The 22873-nt window shown below is 49.3% G+C and overlaps 3 protein-coding genes across 3 annotated transcripts in view; 2 read left to right on the top strand and 1 right to left on the bottom strand.

The window, feature by feature from the left end:
- The first annotated feature begins 266 nt into the window (after positions 1 to 266).
- Positions 267 to 3439, top strand: LOC146234937 (indian hedgehog B protein-like). Its single transcript, XM_084688707.1, has 3 exons — positions 267 to 566; positions 1242 to 1503; positions 2688 to 3439. Exons 1-3 carry the CDS (start codon positions 267 to 269, stop codon positions 3437 to 3439), a joined length of 1314 nt encoding a protein of 437 aa, XP_084544833.1.
- Positions 3440 to 6843: 3404 nt separating this feature from the next.
- Positions 6844 to 15535, bottom strand: LOC146234936 (myc box-dependent-interacting protein 1-like). Its single transcript, XM_084689181.1, has 20 exons — positions 15174 to 15535; positions 14223 to 14303; positions 13882 to 13936; positions 13605 to 13699; positions 13039 to 13134; positions 12809 to 12925; positions 12203 to 12295; positions 11777 to 11862; positions 11504 to 11579; positions 11244 to 11302; positions 10621 to 10668; positions 9653 to 9716; positions 9447 to 9569; positions 9233 to 9304; positions 8946 to 8966; positions 8041 to 8265; positions 7692 to 7736; positions 7474 to 7548; positions 7225 to 7326; positions 6844 to 6968 (listed from the first exon to the last, which is right to left on the bottom strand). The coding sequence occupies exons 1-20, from the start codon at positions 15258 to 15260 to the stop codon at positions 6867 to 6869; spliced, it is 1722 nt and encodes a 573-aa protein (XP_084545307.1). The 5' UTR covers positions 15261 to 15535; the 3' UTR covers positions 6844 to 6866.
- Positions 15536 to 22735: 7200 nt separating this feature from the next.
- tmem198aa (transmembrane protein 198aa) overlaps positions 22736 to 22873 on the top strand; it is a 5606-nt gene continuing 5468 nt past the window's right edge. The window contains exon 1 of the mRNA XM_084688930.1: positions 22736 to 22873. This exon is cut by the window's right edge and continues 10 nt beyond it. Coding sequence (XP_084545056.1) covers positions 22736 to 22873 — 138 coding nt within the window.

The following is a 22873-nucleotide window of genomic DNA, read 5'->3' as shown; positions in this document are numbered from 1 at the left end:
CAGAGAAGTTGGTATTTTCCCCGGGACCCAAACAACGCACGCGGCTAAATGCATGTCTTCTTGGCACACGCCGGCAGCAATTTCGCGCACGGATAATGGCGTAGAAAAATCTGATAAAATACAGAGTATTTGTTTCCCCCACCCCCTATGCTTTAAACCGTGGGGGGCTGTGAAGTATCCAGGGGGAGGGGGTAGCCTGGAACGCAAAGGCGACCTGTGCTGCCACCTTACCACTCCGTCCCGGAGTGCCCGTCTGACGGGGTGGGATGCGGCTCTCCGTGACCGTTGGTTTCCTCATCGGCTGCGCCCTGTTTCTCGCACCTGTGACCGAGGGCTGTGGGCCAGGGAGGGGGTACGGCAAGAGACGTCCGCCAAAGAAGCTGACACCTCTCGCTTACAAGCAGTTTAGTCCGAATGTCGCGGAGAAAACACTGGGAGCAAGTGGCAGATACGAGGGGAAAATTACCAGGAATTCTGATCGATTTAAAGAACTTACGCCGAACTATAACACGGACATTATATTCAAAGATGAAGAGAACACGGCTGCGGACAGATTAATGACCCAGGTGAGCGTGACGCGCGGAAAGAAAGACGGATAAAACGTTCGGTTTACAGGATCTAAACCCGGTTAAAAGGAGACTCTGACTTCACTGGACTTGAGCAGACTTCGCTTCAGCTCATCTGTTTGCGCTCAGCTCAATGTTTAAACCATTGCTGACTGATTTCATTGATTCCGCTCGTCCATGTGTGTTTTGCAGCCTATACTTAGCTAGGCTACACAGAGCCTTAACTACACACTACTAAAGTCTACTCATTTTACAACATGTGACAGTTTGGCGTCATTAAATAATAGCTATTGCTAATATGACACGTTTGAGACAAATTACGCACGCGTCTAACTGCATCGTCACATTGGATAGTTCAGTTAAGGCAAATAGCCTATTTTTAAAGCTAATTACACAGTTGTGTATCCTATCGCTTTACCAAAAGTAAAAACGCAAAAAACGGTCTCCATTATGCATCGCAAATTAAGTGTTTTCGGAGAGTTCAAAGTAGCCTATTTTAGCTGCATTTACAAAAAAAATAATAATCCAGCCTTGAAGAACGAATCGACAGGCTTATGTAGCCGCTTTTGTCTGCGTGTTTAGTAGGCTATGAATTGTGCTCCGCAGAAGTTATTTAGGGTCAAGGAAGATACTCTGGCACGCCAGCTTGTCTCACCGTGTACCTGTGTTCCGCAGCGCTGCAAGGACAAGCTGAACGCCCTGGCCATCTCGGTGATGAACATGTGGCCGGGTGTCAAGCTGCGGGTGACGGAGGGCTGGGACGAGGACGGCCACCACTCGGAGGAGTCCTTGCACTACGAGGGCCGCGCGGTGGACATCACCACCTCCGACCGCGACCGAAACAAGTACGCCATGCTGTCCCGGTTGGCCGTGGAGGCCGGTTTCGACTGGGTCTACTACGAGTCCAAAGGCCACGTGCACTGCAGCGTCAAGTCAGGTAGGTGTAGCAGATCGTTCGGGCCATAGGTGATTTGGAGACCACACTGGCAGGTTTATCATTTGACATTTAACGTTGGTTGAAAAATAGAACCAAAAAGATTTCTGAAAATATTTTCTTTCAACAAAAAAGGTGCTCATTATGCAGACAGGTAGCGCATTCACGTTTGGGTGTGTTTGGTTCAGCTGTCATTAGCAGTGCTGAGGTCACTACCAGGCAGCTGGTAAGAGCCAGAGTTCAACAACGTCAAACCACCTGGACACCTGGTTGATCACTTTGTGCTTGTTAGTGTTAAACACGCATTAGTGTTCAACCTCTGTCTGTCTGTCTGTCTGTCTGTCTGTCTGTCTGTCTGTCTGTCTGTCTGTCTGTCTGTCTGTCTGTCTGTCTGTCTGTCTGTCTGTCTGTCTGTCTGTCTGTCTGTCTGTCTGTCTGTATGTATGTATGTCTGTCTGTCTGTCTGTCTGTCTGTCTGTCTGTCTGTCTGTCTGTCTGTCTGTCTGTCTGTCTGTCTGTCTGTCTGTCTGTCTGTCTGTCTGTCTGCCTGTCTGTATGTCTGCTTGCCTGCTTGTCTGTCTGTCTGCCTGCCTGCCTGCCTGCCTGCTTGTCTGTCAGAGCTTTGCTGCTTGGAGTGGGAGATGACATGATAAGATTCCTCCCTTGTTTTCATTCTGTCATGTCTTGTTTCTTGTACTTTTGTCGACAATCCTTATCGGTCTCTCTCACTCTCTCTTTTCCTGACTCTCCCTCTCTCTGTCCTCCGTCCCCCCCCATCTCTCGTTCAGCCTCAACATTCAGATGGTTGTTCATTAGCTTTGTGTGTACATGCAGAACCAAATAACCCAACTCATTAGGAACGCAAACGAGTTGCCAGCGTTGCCATCCTGACAGGGACACTGTGTGTGTGTGTGTGTGTGTGTGTGTGTAACTCTGACTCTCATGTACATTAACTATCTCACTGATCCACAAGATAACTCTAATCCACCTTGTATTAAGTACAGTGTCAAAGTCTACCTAATCCTCTTCAAATTGGCAACACCTCCCTCTCTCTCTCCTGCTCTTTCTGTCTCTCTCAAACTCAACACCGAGTGTTTTCAAGTGAATAGCACAGCTTCTCTGTGATGTCCTGTCGCACAACTGTAACAGCGGGCCCTCTCTCTCCCCCCCATCCGTCCCTCCATCAGAACACTCGGTAGCAGCTAAGACAGGGGGATGTTTCCCCGGCACGGCACTGGTGTTCCTGGAGGGCGGAGCCAGGAAGGAGGTGTGGCAGCTGCGCCCGGGGGACCGCGTCCTGGCGTCGTCGGGGGCGGACGGCGGCGGCCCCCTCGTCTACAGCCGCTTCCTGACCTTCCTGGACGGCGAGGCGGCGGCGAGGAAGCTGTACTACGCCATCGGCACGGCCTCGGGCGCCGTGCTCCGCCTCACCGCCGCTCACCTGCTATTTGTGGCGCGGGGGAACTGCTCGGGCGTGGCCGCGGGGGCGCTGAGGACGGTCTACGCGAGCGACGTGCGACCCGGACACTGCGTTTTGACCACCGAGGGGGGGGCGGAGGCTCGTCTGTCAGCCGTCACCCGGGTGGAGCTGAGGGAGGAGTCGGGGGCGTACGCCCCTCTGACGCAGCACGGCTCCCTGGTGGTAGACGGCGTGCTGGCATCCTGCTACGCTGCTGTGGACCAGCCCCGCCTGGCCCACTGGGCCCTGGGGCCCCTCCGCCTGCTCTACTCCTGGACCAGCCCCGGAGAGGCCGCGGGGGCCGGCCTGCACTGGTACCCCCAGGTCCTGCTACGGATAGGAACGCTACTGCTGGGGAAGGAACACTTCCACCCCTGGGGGGTAGGGGGCGCCACTCACGGCGCCCACAGGACCACAGGAGAGGAGAGACAGCGGGGGGAGATGGAGGGACTGGACAGGATGAGGAGGTGTGGAGAGTGATGGAGAGAGAGAGAGAGAGAGGATCAAAGGGAAACAGGAGGATGACCGTATGAGAGAAGGGATGGTTGGAGATCTCCCAGGAGAGGCAGAGAGACTCACTGGTTGTTTATTTATGGAGTTGTTGGGTGTTTGAAAAATGTGGTGAGAGATTAAGCCAGTATCTTCCGACACACACACACACACATACACACACATACACACTAGGGAAATCTTAATCAAGTCCTTAAACTTGCTTGCAAGCAGCCAGCCATTCAGAGAAGCATTTGTTTTCCAGTCTGCCAAGGGTATTGGCTTTGTCATTTCTCTCTGTCCTTCTGTCTATGTCTGTCAATCAACCTGTCATCTATCTGCTTCTTTGCCCGTCTGTTGTCTGGTTATTTGTGAACCATTTAACGATTCAACATCCATACATACTTTTTCTCTCTTGGTAGGAATGAGAGATACGTTTTCAGCTTCCGTGGGTTTGGTCATTCGTCTGTCCAAAGTTAGTATGTCCATCAGTTTATCCAGTTTAGTCATTCTTCATTCATCATTAAGTCCCTCACAGGAGGCTAAAGTGACTGTTCCCGTTACATAAAGAATCACATGTATCTACTATACATGAGGAACCCATGACTTATGCTCCTAATTCCTCAATGACTGTTCATTCAGGATAGTTTCAAAACCTCTCATTTTAACTTTAAATTGGGTGCAGTGTAATATCAAACCTATGTCAGCTGAATTCATGTCATATGACCCAAGACCCTCCTTTTATGAATGTTCTGTTAAGCCATAATGCCACATGGCTAGCCACGAGAAGTCAATTGCAAGATGTTTGAAGTTATCCTACATGAATCTTCTGACAATAAGATCACTTATAATTATATTGCTTTAAATCAGATTCTGCACACATACTGTTGTACAATGAGGCTAATGTATGTCATTTTAACTTTAGCACAAGACCATGAGTTCTTCACACTTTAAGTTGCCATTCTGAAAACAATTCTGCAACTGTAAAACAAACATGCATTTTTCTCTCAAAGTCAAAATATGTCAGAAATATATATTGTAAGAAACTATTTAAAAGATCTATTTTTAAAATGACCAAAAATGTATTTTGTACTAGTTCTGTGTATATGGGCATTACAAATTTGTATTTTCATCACAAAACCTAACAGTCATTGAGTCTTTTGAATACGTTTCTGCTGCGCACAAAATCATTTCTGATTGTCTCAGTCGTTGGACATGTAAAGGGCAGTGGGAGAGTTCAGCACCACGGACAGCTCTGCTGTCCCCCCCCCTCCCTCTCTGGCTGGCTTGGGGTAGGAGTTTCCCTTCACTCTGCCCACAGCGCCACCTAGAGGCCGTGTCTTTCCCTGCAGCAGACACACACTTGAGCAGCATCTGTAGCTCCATCCAGCCTTCTGTTTCTGCAGTCGTGCATCTCACCCCTTCCCGGGTCCTGCCCTGGGAGCTGCTGCCCCCAGCTGGTGGGGAGGTATCAGCGCTCTGCTCCTCCCACATCTGCAGAACACGGCAGAACACCCATGCCAGCCTGTACCTCACACATGATCATACATGACCTTGATTCATCTTGGTCTGTTTGGGGATGGAAGGTCTCCATAGCCTTCCTGGCCCTAGGAAAAAGGAGTTCTTGTTTGTCTTTTAGCCTCTGTCCACACACACGGACACACACATGCACTCACACATTAGTTCCTAGGTTCATTGTTAAGTGTGTGTGTCCCTGACTAGTCAAGCCTGTTAACCAGCTAAGAGACTGGCTGGCAGAAGGCCAGTTATGCTCTGAGCTTCCCAGAAGCTTCACTCTGAAGGTCAGGATAGGGACCCTCACTATTCTATCTGCCTCTACCTCTGTGTCCCTATCTCTGTGCATGTGGATCGATCAAAGATTCAAAACTTTTATTGAAGGAATGCAGTATTTGTCATCTACGGGCAAATGTTACACACACACACACACACATACATTTGTTCACAGCGCATAACCGACAGCCATAGAGTCACACATGACGACAGGCTAGCTTCTAAGTCATCTTTATTCCAATTGGTCCATCGGGGGACAGGAAGTCTGCTGATGAAGAGTATTTGAAATACAACACACTGGGTTTGGCATGCTCACGTATACAGATAGGACTGGTTTTCATATAGTAGGTCTTCACAGCTTGGTCAGTTACACATATACACAACGACACATACACTACATCACCTGGAAACATACCACCAGCAAACAGAAACTTAGGATTCTAACTTGGGAGAGAAAAGATTCTCCCTCTAGCCCTGAAGCTTGCTTCTAAACGACCGTGGCCAATCTGGATCGAAGAGATCATCCAATGAAAGTGTTCCACAAAGGGGGGTCAAACACACACCACTCCCCTCGTGAAACACACACACACACACACACATCCTGCCTTCTAGTGATTGAATGGCATGTGTGTGTGTTTGGCAGCAGCAGGTTCCTACACACTCTCCTACACACTGTCCTACACACTGTCCTACAGGAGTTGGCAATTCACCCAGGCGACTGTGTTCCACATCAACAGCAGCATACAAAAATAAAACCAATTCCTCTGATGAATCATCTCATTCCATGTGCACATTAACACCAGCAATCAATGGCAACTGAGTTTCTTGTCACACATGGTCATGATGTTTTATACTCTGCACAACATCTTCGGTAGGTTAACTATACGTCCCTGGAGATACATTTGGGTCAACATGATCAATATACAGTCCTATACACCTTCAGAAACCAAAACACAAAGACTAATAGAGCTGCCTGGCAGAGATCCAGCACACTGCAGAGGTGTGTGTGGTAGAGTACAGGAGTCCTGAGGGGAGGGATTGGGTGTGGGGGTGTGGGGCTGGGGGGAGGAGGGGTTGGGTGTGGGGGTGTGGAGTTTGGGACAGAACAGGCTGGGTTGGGGTAGGGCGGGGCTGTGATAGCCAACAAGGACCTATCACCACTGATAACTACGACTGTGTTGGAGGGTAGGTTCCGGATGCAGGCCAAACAACATGGCAAGTATCACACTACGGGGCTAGCTCTGCTAACACTCAAACTACAGGGTCTAAACAGGGCCCAGTCCTCCCATTCCCTCCCTGCCGGATTGGCATCCGAATTCAAAGGGAGTAGAGCTTTATCAATTCTCCACACTGACAAGCTACAGTCTATCCTCTCGCCCGTGATGGTGATCATGACAAATGGCGATGGTTTGTACTTAAAGCAGTCTGATCAGCCGTTGACTAACATGTTCCTCTCAAACAGCCGGTGTGGCAATACGTGCTGGTCATCACGGGTACGCTTATCAACGTCCAGTCCCTTATGTCCTCTCAGGCATCCTGGGGGGTAGGGGGGAGGGGGAGGAGAACAGGTGGGGGGAGGAGAGGGAGGAGAGGATGGAGGGAGGGAGGGGTGTGTGTGTCTTCTCTCTCAGAGACGCTGGGTGAAGTTCTCGGGGAACACTCCCTTGGGAGCCAGTTCCTGGTTCTGGATCCACTCCTCCTCCCTCATCCCCATCAGCCAGCCGTCATCCTGCACACACACACACACACACACACACAAACACACACAAGCACACACATGCACATACAACCATACACAAGCACACACACAGAGGTATCAAGTCAGTAAGTAAAACAGTGGTTGGTTGTGTTTGAAGTGTGTGTACAGTATACAGAATAAGTGTGTATGTGTGTGTGTACAGTTTGTATGTTTGTGTGCTGTGTGTGTGTATGTGTACAGTCTGAGTGTGTGTGTACAGTGTGTGTGTGTGTGTGTGTATGTGTACCTGTTCTTCTGGGTTTTCGAAGGTCACCACCAGCACCACTTGTCCTGCCTTCATCTCCAGTTCATCTGAGTCGTTGGCTGCATAGTCGTGCATGGCCTGCACCTGCAAACACACACACACACACACACACACACATCAGGGGTCAGTGGGTCAAGGGTCAGGGGTCATTGGGTTAGGGGAGCAGGCTGGGGTAGGGACCAGACGAGGGGTGGTTATGGGATTGAGGAAGTACTCTGTGTGAACGCCAACCTTGAACAGGAAGCCAGGAGGCATCTCTATACCCTCTGCAGCCCCATTGGTCGATTCTGCCACCGTCGCAGGAGTCTAGACCAATGAAGAAGAAAGATAAATGTGAGGCCTCTTGCAAACCTACATGTGTGTGTGTGTGTGTGTGTGTGTGTGTGTGTGTGAGAGAGAGAGAGAGAGAGAGAGAGAGAGAGAGAGTGATTTAACCATGGACCACTCACATCCACTGCTGCTGCTCTGTCCACTACTGGTGCGCTGCTGTCAGTCTGGAACACAGGGGAGCAATCATTACAGACACACACACACACACACACACCTCAGTAGAGGCACCAGCCCTGTCCAGTGCCAGAGAGCCGACTAGCTCTCCTGTGTACTGAGTCACACAGAGCACCATGAGGCTGGCTCCGTGGCTCCAGAGCAGGAGCCACGAGGGGCATGGGAGGGATGCTCCGGGGCTGCAACTACAGCTTCAACCCCTCCTCCACCTCTCCTCCCTTCATCCTCTGCCTTCTTTCCAGCCGATGCATCCATCCAGCAGGTTCAGATGCATCCCTAGACAGTCCATCGTACCTGGGCCTCTTCCTCCTCCTCCCAGCCAGCCTGGTCTGGGGCTGGGTCTGGGTCTGGGTCAGCAGAGCCCCCCTCATCGTCCCAGGTGGGGACCTTGACGGGCAGGCTGCCATCGTCCCCCCAGCCCTCCTGGGCCAGGGCCACGGGGTCCACAACAACAGGCTGGGGGCCGTCATCGTGCCAGCCCTGCTCTGGGGGCTCCTCTGCTGCTGGGCTGTCCTCTGGCTGGGGGTTGGGCAGGGGGGGGACATGAAGAGGTCGTCATGGTGACCAGGGGGTGTTGGCCGACATGGTGACCGGAGGGTGGACGTTGTCATGGTGACCAGACAAAGTGGTCGTCATGATGACCAGACAAAGTGTTTGTCATGGTAACCGGGGGTTGGGTGGGAGGGGGGGGGGGGTCGTCATGGTGACCAGAAGAGGAGGTCATCATGGTGACCGGAGGTAGAGGTCGTCATGGCGACCACATGGTGGTGATAGCCATGGAGACCAGGGGTTGTGGATGGGAAAGGGGTTGGAATATATCATCCACAAATTAATCACATAGTACCGGTTGCCATGGGGATGTAGAGGAGTAAATAAAGAGATTAATGAAAAGGGGAGGAAACGGAACAGGAAGACACCAGAACAGAAGTCAGAGGTCACACTGTGTTTCCTGTGGATGAAGCCTGGACTGCTGGAGGACAACCCACACTGTTCATACTGTATGATGACCTGGGAGAGACCTGGGAGAGACCTGGGAGAGACCTGGGACAGAGGACAGCCTGCTGTCCTGGTCCTCTCTCTCCCCTCAGGCTGCAGGGATACCCACAGGCCCTGTCTCAGGACACAGTGTTCATACATACAGCAGCATACTGGACATCATACAGTAACACACAGGACATGCAGTAGTGTGCATCACTCACCCAGCTATCCCAGGAGGCAGGCTGCAGAAAGACAGGGACAAAGAGAGAGGGATTAGAAATGGAGAGAAGGGGAGATAAAAAGAGGAAGAGAGAGAGGCAGAGAGAGAGAGAGAGAGAGAGAGAGAGAGAGAGAGAGAGAGAGAGAGAGAGAGAGAGAGAGAGAGAGAGAGAGAGAGAGAGAGAGAGAGAGAGAGAGAGAGAGAGAGAGAGAGAGAGAGAGAGAGGGGCAGAGACAGAGAGTGAAACTGGTTTTGGAGACATGTCACCATGGTAACTGTGCCAGTCACCTGAGCAGCGGCTGGGCTGGCCGTGGGCACGGAAACCAGGTCAAGCAGGGTGCCTCCTGCAGGGCTGTCAAACTACCAACAGGGGGCAACAACACAAGGGTCACGGTTAGGGTCAGGGGAGGGACCACGGTACAGGACAGGAGTGCAGAGGCAGGGTTCAGGGGTCACAGGTTCCATTCAGGGTCAACGTCAGGAGAAGTCAGGGGTCGTGCACCTGAGTCGGGGAGGTGATGCTGATGTCTGGCGCTGCCGCGGCGTCGAAGAGGTTGATTATGTTTTCCGGCTTCAGATCCTTGCAGGGGGTGACCTTGGGAGGAGGGGGCATAGCAGGCCGCAACTACAGGGGAGAGGGTGTGCATGTGAGTGTGTGTGAGTGTGTGAGAGTGTGTGAGTGTGTGTGAGTGTGTGTGAGTGCTCTACCTTGGACGGAGACTTGGGGATAGCCGGAGGTCCTCCTGGACTCAGAGTGTGATTGGTTGCATCACTGGAAAAAGAACGAGAGAACGACAAAGGTAGAAAGACAAAGGGGGAGAGAGAGAGTAGAAAGAGAGAGGAATATAGAGAAAACGAGAGAGAGAGAGACAAAGAGAGAGAAGGGATCAGACATAGAGAGACAGGAGAGGGGAGGGTTAGTGAACGAGCTGCTGAACAGGTGGCACAGGCAGGTCCGGGTTAGATCAGAGCAGGGCTGTGTTGTTGCAAGCGTTCTCATGCAGGACTATGAAGCACCCCCCCTCCCCCACACACCACTCACCCCCCCCACCCCCCACAGGAGTCGTGCAGGACACACTACAGTGCAGTGTCTGGCCAGGTAGCCAGCTAGCGAGCAGAAGTAGCAGTCAGTCGGTAATCTGGACGGGACAGAGGTGGATGAGAGAAAGTGCAGCTATATAGTCACGCCAGGCAGAGTCTACACTACAAGCAACAGAACTCTCTGGAAGACAGAAGACTACTGGACGTCCACAGAGGAACAGAGGGGCCCCATTCCAGGCTTCTCGTCTCCCAGCTCTCCACAGCTGTCTGCCCCAGGCCGGCTCCGCCCGCCCTCCTCACCTCCTCAGAAGGGCAGGCTTGGGGACTGATGGGTCAAATACTTGAACTGCATGCGCTTTATCGCATGTCCGAGTGCAAAGCCACCCGGCCAACTGCTGAATCAAGCGCCCAGGTAAGGGTGGAGCAGGAGAAGCAGTCAGGGGGGGACAGCTTGAGGTGTCTGGAGGACCAGACTGGGGTGCACACAAATATAAATCCAACACAGTCCTCTCTGAAGGAGTTCACAAGCGACCAAGCTCCGCCCAGGGCTGCCCACGCAGACCCCCGGGCGGACAGACAGACTGACACGTTAGTGCAAGAGACAGACGTCACTGTGGTTGCTGTGGTTACTGTACCTCTTCGGAGTTTTGGCAGCCGCCTTCCCACCGCGTTTACCTGTCTTTCTGTGGGGGGTGGGGGGGGAACCATTTAATCTAGAAACCATTCACTTCACTCCATCACTTTACCCACTTACAGTAACAGCTCTACAACCCAGCTGTGACCCGTAGCCTCTGGCGTGTGGCGTATTACTACGACTACTACTACTACAAATACTATTTATACTGCTAATATTAGATGGCAATACTTCCACAATCACCATTTGTAATAGTACTTCTGGTGCTACTTTTACTGCTACTACTATGACAATATTACCATTGCTAGTCCTACTACTATCCTTACTACTAATAATACCAGTACCACTACTACAAATTAAACTAGCTAACTATCTGGGCCGAGGTGAGTTTGCACCACAAGTTAGCTATCTGGGCCAGGGTGAATTAGCACCACAAGTTAGCTATCTGGGCCTGGGTGAATTAGCACCACAAGTTAGCTATCTGGGCCGGGGTGAATTAGCACCACAAGTTAGCTATCTGGGCCGGGGTGAGTTACCACCACTTGTTAGCTATCTGAGCCAGGGTGAGATACCACCACTAGCTATCTAGGGAAGAGACCATTCAGTGAGGATAGGCTGGCTCACCTTGTGGGCTGTTCTCCACTCTCCAGTTTCACAAGAACATCATTCAGGTCCTGGTCCAACTGCAAGGAACGAGAGGGAGGACAGAAGGAAAGGAAGGAGAGAAAGAGAGAGCGAGATAGTGAGGAGGGGAGTAGAACTTGTTTTCTATGCTGACTGATGAGATGGAAGCCCAGCTTTATCTCAGATCCAAAGCCCATGACCAAACCACCTCCTGTCCCCATGGCGATCATGTACAGCAGCTGGAATGGGGGAACTCTCACCCTGCCAATCTCCTTGTGGAACTTCTCCTCAAAGCCAGCCATGCTCTGGAACGTGCTGACGTAGAACCCCACACGGCTGCAGACGGGAGGGGGGAAGAGAGAGGGGGGGGGGGCAAGGAACACTATTATAAAGGACATCATTACCACACAGTGGAGTTAAATGTCTCTATACACTATAAACAGACAGACAGACAGACAGACAGACAGACAGGCAGACAGACAGGGAGACAGACAGGCAGACCGACAGGCAGACAGACAGACAGACAGGCAGACCTGTTCCACAGAGATGGCAGCTCCTCCTGCAGATCCACATTGATCTCTTCAAACACCTTCTGAGCACGATCCAGCTCATCCTCTGCCTGTCACACCCACAGCTGATAAGAATCTGTTTCTATCGATGGAACGCAGATGGATGTGTGTGTGTGTGTGTGTGTGTGATAGAGAGAAACAGAGAGCGAGAGAGACTAGACAGATAGAGAGAGAGACACAGAGGGAGAGAGGGACAGAGAGAAATAGACAGAGTGTGTGAGAGAGCGGGAGAGAGAGAGGGAGAGAGAGAGGTAGATAGAGAGAGAGAGAGAGAGAGAGAGAGAGAGAGAGAGAGAGAGAGGGGTAGAGAGAGAGAGAGAGAGAGTGTGTGAGAGAGAGGGAGAGAGAGACGTGGAGAGAGGTAGAGAGAGGTAGAGAGACAGAAGGTACCTGGTTTCTGGAGAGGTTACTCTGAGCCACGTTGTGAGCTGAGAGGATCCCCTGAGCCCAGCCTGGGGTAGCCCTCTCCAGCAGGGAAGCAGGCTGTAAGGACAGGCAGACAGGCAGACAGGCAGACAGGCAGACAGGCAGACAGGCAGACAGGCAGATAGACAGGCAGACAGACAGGCAGACAGGCAGATAGACAGGCAGACAGGCAGATAGACAGGCAGGCAGACAGACAGGCAGACAGGCAGACAGACAGGCAGAAAGGCAGAAAGGCAGACAGGCAGACAGGCAGACAGGCAGACAGGCAGACAGGCAGACAGACATGACAGAGAGACAGACAGGCAGACAGACAGACAGACAGACAGACAGACAGACAGACAGACAGAAAGGCAGACAGACATGACAGAGAGACAGACAGGCAGACAGACAGACAGACAGACAGACAGACAGAAAGGCAGACAGACAGACAGACAGACAGACAGACAGACAGACAGACAGGCAGACAGGCAGACAGGCAGACAGACACATTAAGTTTTGAATGCAAAGTGTGTATGTGTATAGAGAGTTCAAGTACATGAGTAAATGTATGTGTGCAGTGTGGGGTGTTACCTTGGGCATCTTGACACCACCCCCTGCATCCTTCTTCTTGCCCTTGTGAGTGGCTGAGTAGTTATGCCTGGCACTGTCATAGTCCACCAACTTCCTGTCGCGCTTGGCGATACGAGACTGGTGAGGAGAAGAGAGGGGTTAAGATACGAGACTGGTGAGGAGAAGAGAGGGGTTACGGTGACAGAGTGAGGTCGTTTTGGCACCAGGTTGGTGCAGGTCGCTTCCAGTACCTTGATATCGGGGAACTGTCCCAGGTAGGTATCCATGGAGATCAGAGCATGATCGACTAGCTTCTGATGGTAGTCCTCCCATAACACATCTGTATCCTGCAACACACACACACACATACCAGTACACCTTTACACACACCGTGACACACAGACACGTACCAGTACACCTTTACACACTGTGACACACACAAACGCAAACTAGCTCATCTATATTGCTTGCTAGCCTAGAGACCAAACTCCCAGCTACACACACATAGGCTAGATTTACCTTCTTACTGTCTGTTCTGTGCATTCTTTTCGAGAGCGAATGAAGGGAAAAAAACAACAAATTGAACGGATGACTCATGGAGGACGAGAGGGAGCGAGAGAGGAAACAGAGGTAGAGACGAGGAGAGTGTGAAATGAAACGCTGTTGGAAGCTCTCCAACTTGACTATCTCGCTCTCCCCTCTATTCTGCTATCGCTCTCTCTCTCTCAAACACACACACACACACACACAGTCACAGGCACACAGACGCACACACACAGCCACTCTATGTGATTAGTTTTAGAGGAGCGCGACTGACCTCCAGGATCGAGTCCACCTCGTCCTTCCCATACCAGTCTGGCTCGTACATGTCTCCTAAACAGGACTGCAGGTTCTTGGACGACTCGTGCATGGCTGTGGACACAGTGCACACACACACGCACACAAACAAACACACACACACGTACACACACACACACACGTACACATACGGCACAGGGTTCATTGTAGAGATATTTCTTGACTCGGTCGTGAATGCTGAGAATCCTCTAAGTCTTCGCTCGCCTCTCCTCCACCTCTCATATCCTCCACCTCACCTTTCACTGCCTCCAGGTAAACTCTCAGGTCTCTCTGCAGCTTGCTGCCCTCCGTCTGGGAACACAACACAACAACAGTCACCCTGGCGCTGGGGAAGGGGAGGTCGTGACTCCGGCCCTCTATCAGAGACCAGTAGTAGGGAGAGCTAGGGTGGGTGTAGCTCAGGGGTAGAGGATTTGTATGTCACATGTATGTCATTTTGGATAAATGCCTCTGCTTAATGATCACAGTACACTAGTGGTACATGTTGTTGTGTGTTTATGATACTGTACATCCAGCATCATAAACACACGACTTATAAACAGAGTGAGTTACGTAATGGGAAGAGCCATTTTCTTACATATTGCTTGTTGAAGTTGATGACTCCTTCCTCGAAGGCTATGTCCTTGGTTTCGTCTGCTTTTCCTAGTTTCTGCAACACCTGACGAACAGTAACCCAACATTGAAGCTACATTTCGCTCTAATGACAGTTTCCTTCCATGTGCACAGCTGACCGTTGGTGTAATGTCTTATTTTACACACTATATACATCAGTATACATGTCCTAAATTGTTTATAAAGGCCTATATAACTATGTCCGTATGTGAATGGTTGACTGTTGATGTTGTGTCATATTTATACAATCATTACACATCATAATACGTGTTCTAAATGGTTCATATAGGCCTATATGATTGAACAACCTAATAATTTATGAGTTGGTCATTTGATGAAGATGTTCGGGGTGGTGAGCTTCCGGGAGAGGCGCTCAGAAGGTCGCCCCCTGGCGGCTACACGGGTCATTACAAGTGTCACCATCCCAGCTGGTCTATAATACAATACGTCATATAAATAAATGATGCAAGTATGCAGTAAATTTGACAGATCATTGTCTCTCATTGCAGCCCCTGATGTGCTGTAAAACGTAATCCCCAGTCTGAGAGCTGCAAGAGCCTTAGCTCGCAGGGAATCCCTCTCCTCCGCTACACAACTGGTGCGCTTTGCGTCGCAACACGACATTGCAGACGAGATACAATTCATGTTTGAATTAAGTCCAAACTGGGAAACATTTTGTATTACATGAATTAGTATGTAATTACTAATCTGGTAAAGAAAAATAGCATAGGGCCTATCTTCGGCAAAGATCGACCCGTCCCTGTAAAAGCCCTTCCACCATTCTATGTTGTAAAACACCCAGATGCGCAACTGTGTCCCTTCCGAAGATGTAACATGTTGGACAGTATAGCATAGGCCAACAGACAAATCAAAAACGGACATGAAAACGACTGATGGACGATAGTGTATTTCAGACCTTTTCCTGCGCCCGCGTTAATTTTTTCTGCACGTTACTGGCGAGTTTTCCCGCAGTCACCCCCTTCCCCAGATTCAGCTCTGCCATCTTGTCTTCTAGGCCGTGTTGGTTTCAGACGCTCCGCTACAGCCCACAACAGCTACTGCTACGACGACGGTCTCGAGAAACGCATCCACATCCAGGAAACGAAAGGCGGAAGACCACAGGCGGATGGTGTGGTGTTACAACAGCTTCACGATATATGTTTGAAACACTATGACGTTTTTCCCAAGCCGTTAGAGTTCGCCTGCCTTGAAGGTAACGCGCCAGAGGATGCTCTTAAAGGACCAGCGCGCATCACGGAGGGATGACGCTCGCTCACAGTTAATGCCCGCTCATAAGAAGACTCTGTTTTAATAGGTCGTGGTATTTGCAATTGGACAGGCGTGAATGAACACTACCCTTTTGGATAAATAGCCAAATTACGTAGAAACAAACTATTCATCTGGAAGGGGCAAGCGCACTTCAGCACCTGGACAGCGACATTCAAATCACATCCGTTTTCAGACTTTGATGAAACTTCTGTTTCTCCATAACACAACTAAAATATTTTCCCCTTTTATGCCTTTCGGTATGTCATCATACTTTCCAATTTAATATGTGAAAATTGATCAAATATTTGTTGTTTTATGGAAATCATAAGTCGGCTATACTCTGCACAATGTTTAACTGTTCAAAACAAGATGATGGACGACAGCAGGCTAACTCTGTCAACAACAACACAGCAGACACTCTTATTAATCCTCCACGAGAATAATGAGGGCGTGAAACCAAACCAACAATCGGATACCCAAACTACACGTTAGGAGACTGGCCTGTTCAGATATCAGGATAGCCGGTTAAAAGTTTGAAAGTCCCTAAAATGGGGCGTTCTGACCGCGTCACCACATAGGGTGGCCTTCTCGCCCAGTTTTGATTCCAACCAGCCAGGGACATTTACTTCATGCCAACCCCTGCCTCCAACTCTCCCGTGCCTTTCCTGACGCTCTGAAAGCGTCAGTAAAAGCAGAACGTGACTAACTAATATCTGTTTGAAAAAGCCTTAAGAAAAGAACATGTTGGTTGTGTTACTCATGACCGCATGTAAGGCACTTTACTGTGTTGATTCATGTATTGTTTTCAGGTGCACTCACAAACTATTATCATTATTATATTAACCGTGACATCCTATGTGAATATAGATTTTTTTTTTTTTTACTTCTAATAAAAAGTTTTTAACTGGAGAGTCCGTCGCTCTACACTAAAATGTGTTTGACGAGCTCATTCCTGTATCCTCATCCAGACACTGCGTCCTCTGCTGGACAAAATAAAACATCACGCGAGAATGAGTGCTGCAGTGAAGAGGTTCCTAGCCATCATCTCAAAATATATTACAGTAAATTGTTTTGAATTATAATATAGACTCTACTGATATTGTTTATTAGCTATGTAATTTTCAAGTTGTGTGTCCAAAGCTGCCGACCTAGCACTGTATTGTATTAATCTTTGAGGGTCAGTCTCAAAATATAATTAAACATGTCTTGTCAACCTTGTTTATTCATTTGTATAGACTATGTTTGCCACGACAGTATTACAATGCATGATATCAAAATAATATCACTTCGCTGTCATGAGGCAGTTTGCAAGATTTTATTTTCGATTTTTTATACTTTTCTGTGTGAGCACGCAATTTCTACACCATTAATTTACTCTGGGTGGTGATATGGTTTTACATTTCTCAACCTCACCTCCAGGGTCAGTAGTCTCCTGCGTAAAAGACATAAGCATAGTTTCAGGTCGGGTTGCTTCAGAAGTAGGCCTAAGGTTACAAAAGATTAACAGAACTAAACCAGTAGTTTAAAGACTGATGTCTAGCGACAACCAATAACACATAATAACATTAACCTAGCAATATTATAAAAGTTGGTGTGCCTGAACTGAAATGTAGTAGATATTAACATTACATTTACATTTAGTAGACTTAGCCAGAGCGACTTACAGTAAGTACAGGGACATTCCCCCCTAGGCAAGTAGGGTGAAGTGCCTTGCCTACACAACATCATTTGGCATAGGAATCGAACTAGCAACCTTCTGATTACTAGCCCGATTCCCTAACCACTCAGCCATCTGACTCCCCGTAGACCTATACTATGTCCGCATTGGGCAACTATGGCTCTTCTTTGACTGGGGAGGAACCTAGTTAATGTTTGATCGGTTACAAGGATCAGTTTCCAGGCTCCAACAGCCCCAAACCACCAGAAACTGGTTGGCCGAATTTAACGACAATAAACTAGCCTTCTGATCCGGCGTGCTGTTCGCCGGACGGGATCGCTGTCCATGGTGCTGACTCGCTGCCGTAGACCACAGGCCGCACTGCAGATGTGAATTATGTCTGCATTGCTATGATTAGCCATATCACAGCCTGAGAGTCTCGAGGCTGGGTTATATCACTATATTCGGTTTGTTTTTATGCGTTACAACAACACTTGTCGCTGGCCTCGGGCCAGCAGTTCCGCCATCAACCTACTCTCTCGATCACGTGTTTTCAACTGTTCGCTCCCCTCGTCCCCTGCAGATGGTATGACCCAAAGCTAAACGCAGATCACTGATAGGCGAAAGTGTGAACACAAAGAAATCGCGGCGACACGCGCTGGGGAGAATGAGTGGATTTACTGTTGAGAGTGACAGCGTATACACTAAAAGTAAATAATAAACACTGAATTAATTTCTCAATTGCATTCTACAGTAGGCTCGTTTTATGAATTATATTTAACATTGCGCCTGAAGAGACTTCAGCAATGCAGCACACAAAGACGAGATAGTCTGGATAACGTAATTTCTGTATGTAACAGGAACGGGCAGAGTGGATGGGCGAACTGTGGTTCGGTTCGTCTTGTAGCATTTGGACCGGGCTGGATTCGGCGGAGATGCTAGTTTTTGACAAGTCCAGCTGACAGTTTGGCACGAAGAATTTTGGATTCTGAACAGAGCCGTCTGGTTGCTGGGTCGGTCGGGAGGTGAGTTCAGGTATAGGTTTCTTTGTTCGACAATAACAAAGGGAGTTTGGTATTCTGACTGGCTGATGCTGCACTGGATGGAGGGTGTGTGTTTAGTACACAACAAGTAGTTTACGACGTTTGGATTGGGGTTGATTCCTGTCCTAATCGTTACAAGTTGAAACATGTTACAATTGTTATGCTATTAATAGCATAGCCAGCTTAGTAAGACCATTCAGAAAAACTCCTAATAGATGTTTTCACTTCACATCTTTTTCTCCTTTGTTTTCCTCTCGGTGTTCTGTTCAAGTGAGCCTACGTCCCCTTTGCCTGTTTTTCAATCGTTTTTCTCATCAGCTTTGTACGGATTCTCTCTGTAACCGCGGAAAATCCATCTTGTTTTGCTCTTTTGTTCGACTGCGTAAAAAAAAAAAGGGATTGTTCAAATGTTATAACACTATAACAAAGATAACCACATTTCCCAGTGTAGGTTCCTACCATTTTAACCTGATATTGAATCAATCGTACGGCGGTTTCATAATCTAGTTGGTTGTTCAATTTGATCCAACCGTGTGTTAATGGTTCTGACTGCTTGTTAATACTAGCGCCAAATCAATGCTGCGCTCGCCTTGTTCTAGCGCTTCATCGTTTGACAGTAAGTCACGTGTCTTCCTCCTCCAAATCGCACCACAACACATGTAGGAATGTGTGTGTGTGTGTGTGTGTGTGTAAGCCAGTGTTAAAGGTTGCACCTCTGAAACCCAGGTAGATTCAGATGAATGAAGTCTATAGGGAGGGCATCGTTTTAGGTAGCCCACTGACAAGAGGGAGGGAGAAATTGGGGAAATAAAATGGAGGCGGCAGCAGCTGTGTGTGTGTGTGTGTGGGGGGGGGGAGGGAGGGAGGGGGGGAATAAAGTGGAATAAAAATGGGGCATTACGTGATGACTATGAAGACTGCAATCCAATAAGAGAAAGATTAGACAAGCAGTTTTTCTCTTCAGCAAGAACGAGACAGGGGAGGGAGAGTTTCTAGGGGTGGAGATTGGGGTTTGGGGGGGGAGGGGGAGGGCATCAGCAGCAACAGGCCGAGTGTTGTTGTTATGCAGAGAAAACAAGAGAGAGAGAGAGAGAGAGAGAGAGAGAGAGAGAGAGAGAGAGAGTGAGGGAGAGAGAGAGTGAGAGAGAGAGAGAGAGAGAGAAAGAGTGAGAGAGAGAGAGAGTGAGAGAGAGAGAGAGAGAGAGAGAGAGAGATAAAGGTGGGGTGGTAGAGATGAAGCTAAGGAGTGAAAGACAAGCATGAGTGAGATCAAGAGAGAGAGAGAGGGAGAAAGAGAGAGAGAGAGGGAGAGACAGCATGTTAGAAGTGGATAGGCAGAGATGGAGATAAACAAAACAGGGAGAGACAAAGGAGAGGTGAAAGAGGTTTGAAAAAGAGAGGGAGGGAGAGAGGGAGGGAGGGAGGGATGAGCTGATGAGGAGCGAGGGACAGAGATAAGGATGAGGGAGAGGGGAGAGGGGAGTGGTGAGGGAAGGACAGAGAGTCGATTCAAATCCTATTAATCCACTTCACTGCTGTCGTCCCTCCCTCTGCCTCTGAGCCTGCAGATGCCAACTATCACACACCCTCTATGCAGGCTGCCTCCAGTGAACTGCCTCTAAAACCCTCTCCTCCTCTCTGCACTGACTTTTCTGCCTCAAAGGCATATTTTTTCGCAGCCTCCTAGGAAAATACTGCATCCAAGGGTGGTGTTATATCATTTACAATTGTAATGTTACCCATCACAATGTGCAATCAGCAGGTACTGCACTTGTGCATGACAAGGTTCAGGTTAAGGTTAGGGTTAGCACTATATCTTTTGTGCTATGGTAGCAAAGGCTTCACCTCACTCACCAGATGATGTGCTCCACATATCCATGTGGGAAGGCATTCTTGGAAACTATTTTGAAAAGGGCAGGCAAAAATACTTGGCAAGTGATTGGATGAACTATCTGTCTATCACTGTCTATCATGGTACCACAACCACACCCTTAGCTGCCAGAAGCTTCTCAAAATATGCAGATTGGTCCAAACCACTGTGGTTCGGGCACAAACGGATAAGTTCGAGCTTGGCAAGATGGATTTTCGTCTGGTCATGATTGCACAATTCCAGCTGTCTCACAAGGTTAGCAAAATCTGATGAGGTTGCAAGAAATGGCAGAACAGTGGCCGTTTGGATTCAGGGAAACTGTCAGCCCACAGTCTGCAGGCCAGGGGTGGCCTAACTGCTTTCAGATTTTAGCGTGTGAAAACACTTGGGTGGTGTATAGGCTTGACTACTTGTATAATTCATGGGTTATATCATGAGAGAGAAAAGCAACACAAATGCACTGTAATCAACTGCTTTTATTTACGTAATTAACAACTAGGCGCCACACTTCAACAGGCCTGTTCATCAAAGTAGCAAGTTTAACCACATGGGGCCTAAACTTGGTTCAGAATATCAATCAACCATAGGCCTTATGATGAATGCATTTTCCCAAGGTTTCAACAACTGGAGACGGCTCTACATTCAAGTGCATTCTAATATAGCGGCAGTGCCAAGGACTGCAGTTGACGAGCCAATCACAGGGGACACCTGAATGCATGAAAGCTAGAGGGGAGGAACAGGAGGGGAGACCGACACAGACACAGACACACATAATATAAACCTGTGGCCGTAACATAATCCATCCTGATACCTCCAGACCAGTCAGACCTGGAGCACTGGCCTGCCATTACTGTACAGTCTTTCAACACCAGACATGAACACAGTACTATTGTTATTACCGTAACAGTGTGGCTTCATCAGCCAGACATATCGAGAATGGGTTTAGGTATAGCTCAGTGGCAGAACAATGGACTTCCGATCCAGAGGTTGCTGGTTCAAATCCCCCTTGCGCTTTGCTTTGGTGTAAAGCATTTGTGAAGTGAATCCATTCTTCTTATCGTTTGTGCTGATGCTGCATGGGAATGATACGGAGCAGTCATAGTCACGGTGTGTGTGTGTGTGTGTGTGGATGCGTGTGTAATGTGACCTAGATGGTGTTTCCGTAATGCCCAGGCATGCTGCAGCTAACAGGCATCTGTTAACACGGTACCTCCTGCAGACCTACACCCACGAAGAAGATATACTCACTCTCCCGGTCTCTAATACTCACACACGCTCAGACGCACACACATACATACACACAAGCATACACACACACACACACACAAGCATTCACACACACAGACATACTTTCTCTGTATCTCTCCTCTTCTGCATATCCAGGGCAGAAGGAGTGAGCCTGTAAAGGGTTTAGAGCAGAATCTCTCAACAGGATAATCTTGGTTTAACCCTTTAACACCTCCTCCTCTCGTCACTTATGACAGTGCCCTCACACGCCTCACCTGCCGGAGAACCAGAAACGCTCAGATTCTCTTCCTAGAACTGTTTCACCCTCAACGAATCATACATCAGTTCATGTTCCCCTTGTCTAACGTAGAGGTAAGGCAGGGGTGCTGAGGTAGGGAAGCTGAGGTAGACGCAGGGGGGCAGGGAGGCTGAGGTAGAAATTGGGAGACTGAGGTAGGGAGGCTGAGGTAGAAAACAGGGAGGGTGAGAGGCTGAGGTAGGGAGGCAGGGTGCCTGAGTGACTGAGGTAAGGGAGCAGAAAGACTGAGGTAGGAAGGCTGAGGCAGAAACTGGGAGACTGGGAGGCCGAGGCAGGGAGGCCGATGCTGGGGTTACTGCAGGTGTTCCCTGTGTGACCATGCTGACACTGCTCCTGTGAGCTGCTACCCCAAACATCATCCTGCACTGCTGGACCAGGCAGACAGAGCTGAGCTAGGGAAGGCATTCACAGGCAGGTCATGACACCGATATTCAGCCAACATCGCTGTTAAATTATGTTTTTGTTTGATAGAATAGTTCTTATAAGTGTTTGTCATAGGCTGTTAAACCCTGTGTGGCGCCAGGGACTCACAAGAGTAGGGGGATGGAGGAAACAGAAAAGGGGAGTTTTTGTGGGAAAACCGTCTTGAGCAAGCAGCAGCAGTAAAGTGGTCATGTTCCGGTCAGGGTACCCTGGGGTCTAAAACCCTCCGAGGGTTAGCGTTAGCCTGCACTTAGCATTATCCCCATATACTGTCATTAATTCCATTACTTAGCCCGATTCTAAAGCTACTTAGTCTGACTCATCCCTCGGTAAGAGAAAGGCCGCTCCTACACACAGACACATAGACACACACACAGAGACACACACACACACACAAAACACACACGTGCACATTCTGCACACCACTACCCAAACACTCAAGCCTACCACACACACCTAGTTCTGATGACTCGATTGTTCCAGGATCCTCCTGTCGGACTGTGTAAACACGTAGGGTTCATCCCGGCGTTCTGATGAATGTCGCTCTCCTCTTTCTCTCTCCTCTTTCTCTCTCCTCTCCCTCTCTCCCTCCTAGGTGGAGGTAACACCCACTGACCCCCTCAGACCTCTCCTGACCCCCCCGGCCCCCACCCGCCGTACAGCTGTCGCCATGACGTCCACCCCCCAGCTGCTTGCGTTCAAGCTGGTGCCCCCCCCGGGGCTGAGCTGCGAGGAGGAGATGGTGCGCCGCTACGAGGTCGTCCCCTCTGTGGTCTGCTCCATGTGCTGCCTGTTTGGAATCATCTAC

The sequence above is a fragment of the Hypomesus nipponensis genome, chromosome 23, assembly GCF_054491055.1.
Source record: "Hypomesus nipponensis isolate SF chromosome 23, ASM5449105v1, whole genome shotgun sequence".
Taxonomy (NCBI): domain Eukaryota; kingdom Metazoa; phylum Chordata; class Actinopteri; order Osmeriformes; family Osmeridae; genus Hypomesus; species Hypomesus nipponensis.
Note: the sequence above shows the minus strand (reverse complement) of the source record. Positions and strands in the feature narration are given on the sequence as shown.

Excerpts from the sequence above, each read along its gene's own strand:
- LOC146234937 (XM_084688707.1), top strand. The coding sequence starts at position 267 with ATGCGGCTCTCCGTGACCGTTGGTTTCCTCATCGGCTGCGCCCTGTTT. Across the intron at positions 567-1,241 it reads CGGACAGATTAATGACCCAG|CGCTGCAAGGACAAGCTGAA; the intron begins GTGAGCGTGACG and ends TGTGTTCCGCAG. Across the intron at positions 1,504-2,687 it reads GCACTGCAGCGTCAAGTCAG|AACACTCGGTAGCAGCTAAG; the intron begins GTAGGTGTAGCA and ends TCCCTCCATCAG.
- LOC146234936 (XM_084689181.1), bottom strand. The coding sequence starts at position 15,260 with ATGGCAGAGCTGAATCTGGGGAAGGGGGTGACTGCGGGAAAACTCGCC. Across the intron at positions 9,717-10,620 it reads GCTGCCAAAACTCCGAAGAG|TGATGCAACCAATCACACTC; the intron begins GTACAGTAACCA and ends TTCTTTTTCCAG. Across the intron at positions 7,327-7,473 it reads CTCCTGGCTTCCTGTTCAAG|GTGCAGGCCATGCACGACTA; the intron begins GTTGGCGTTCAC and ends GTGTGTTTGCAG.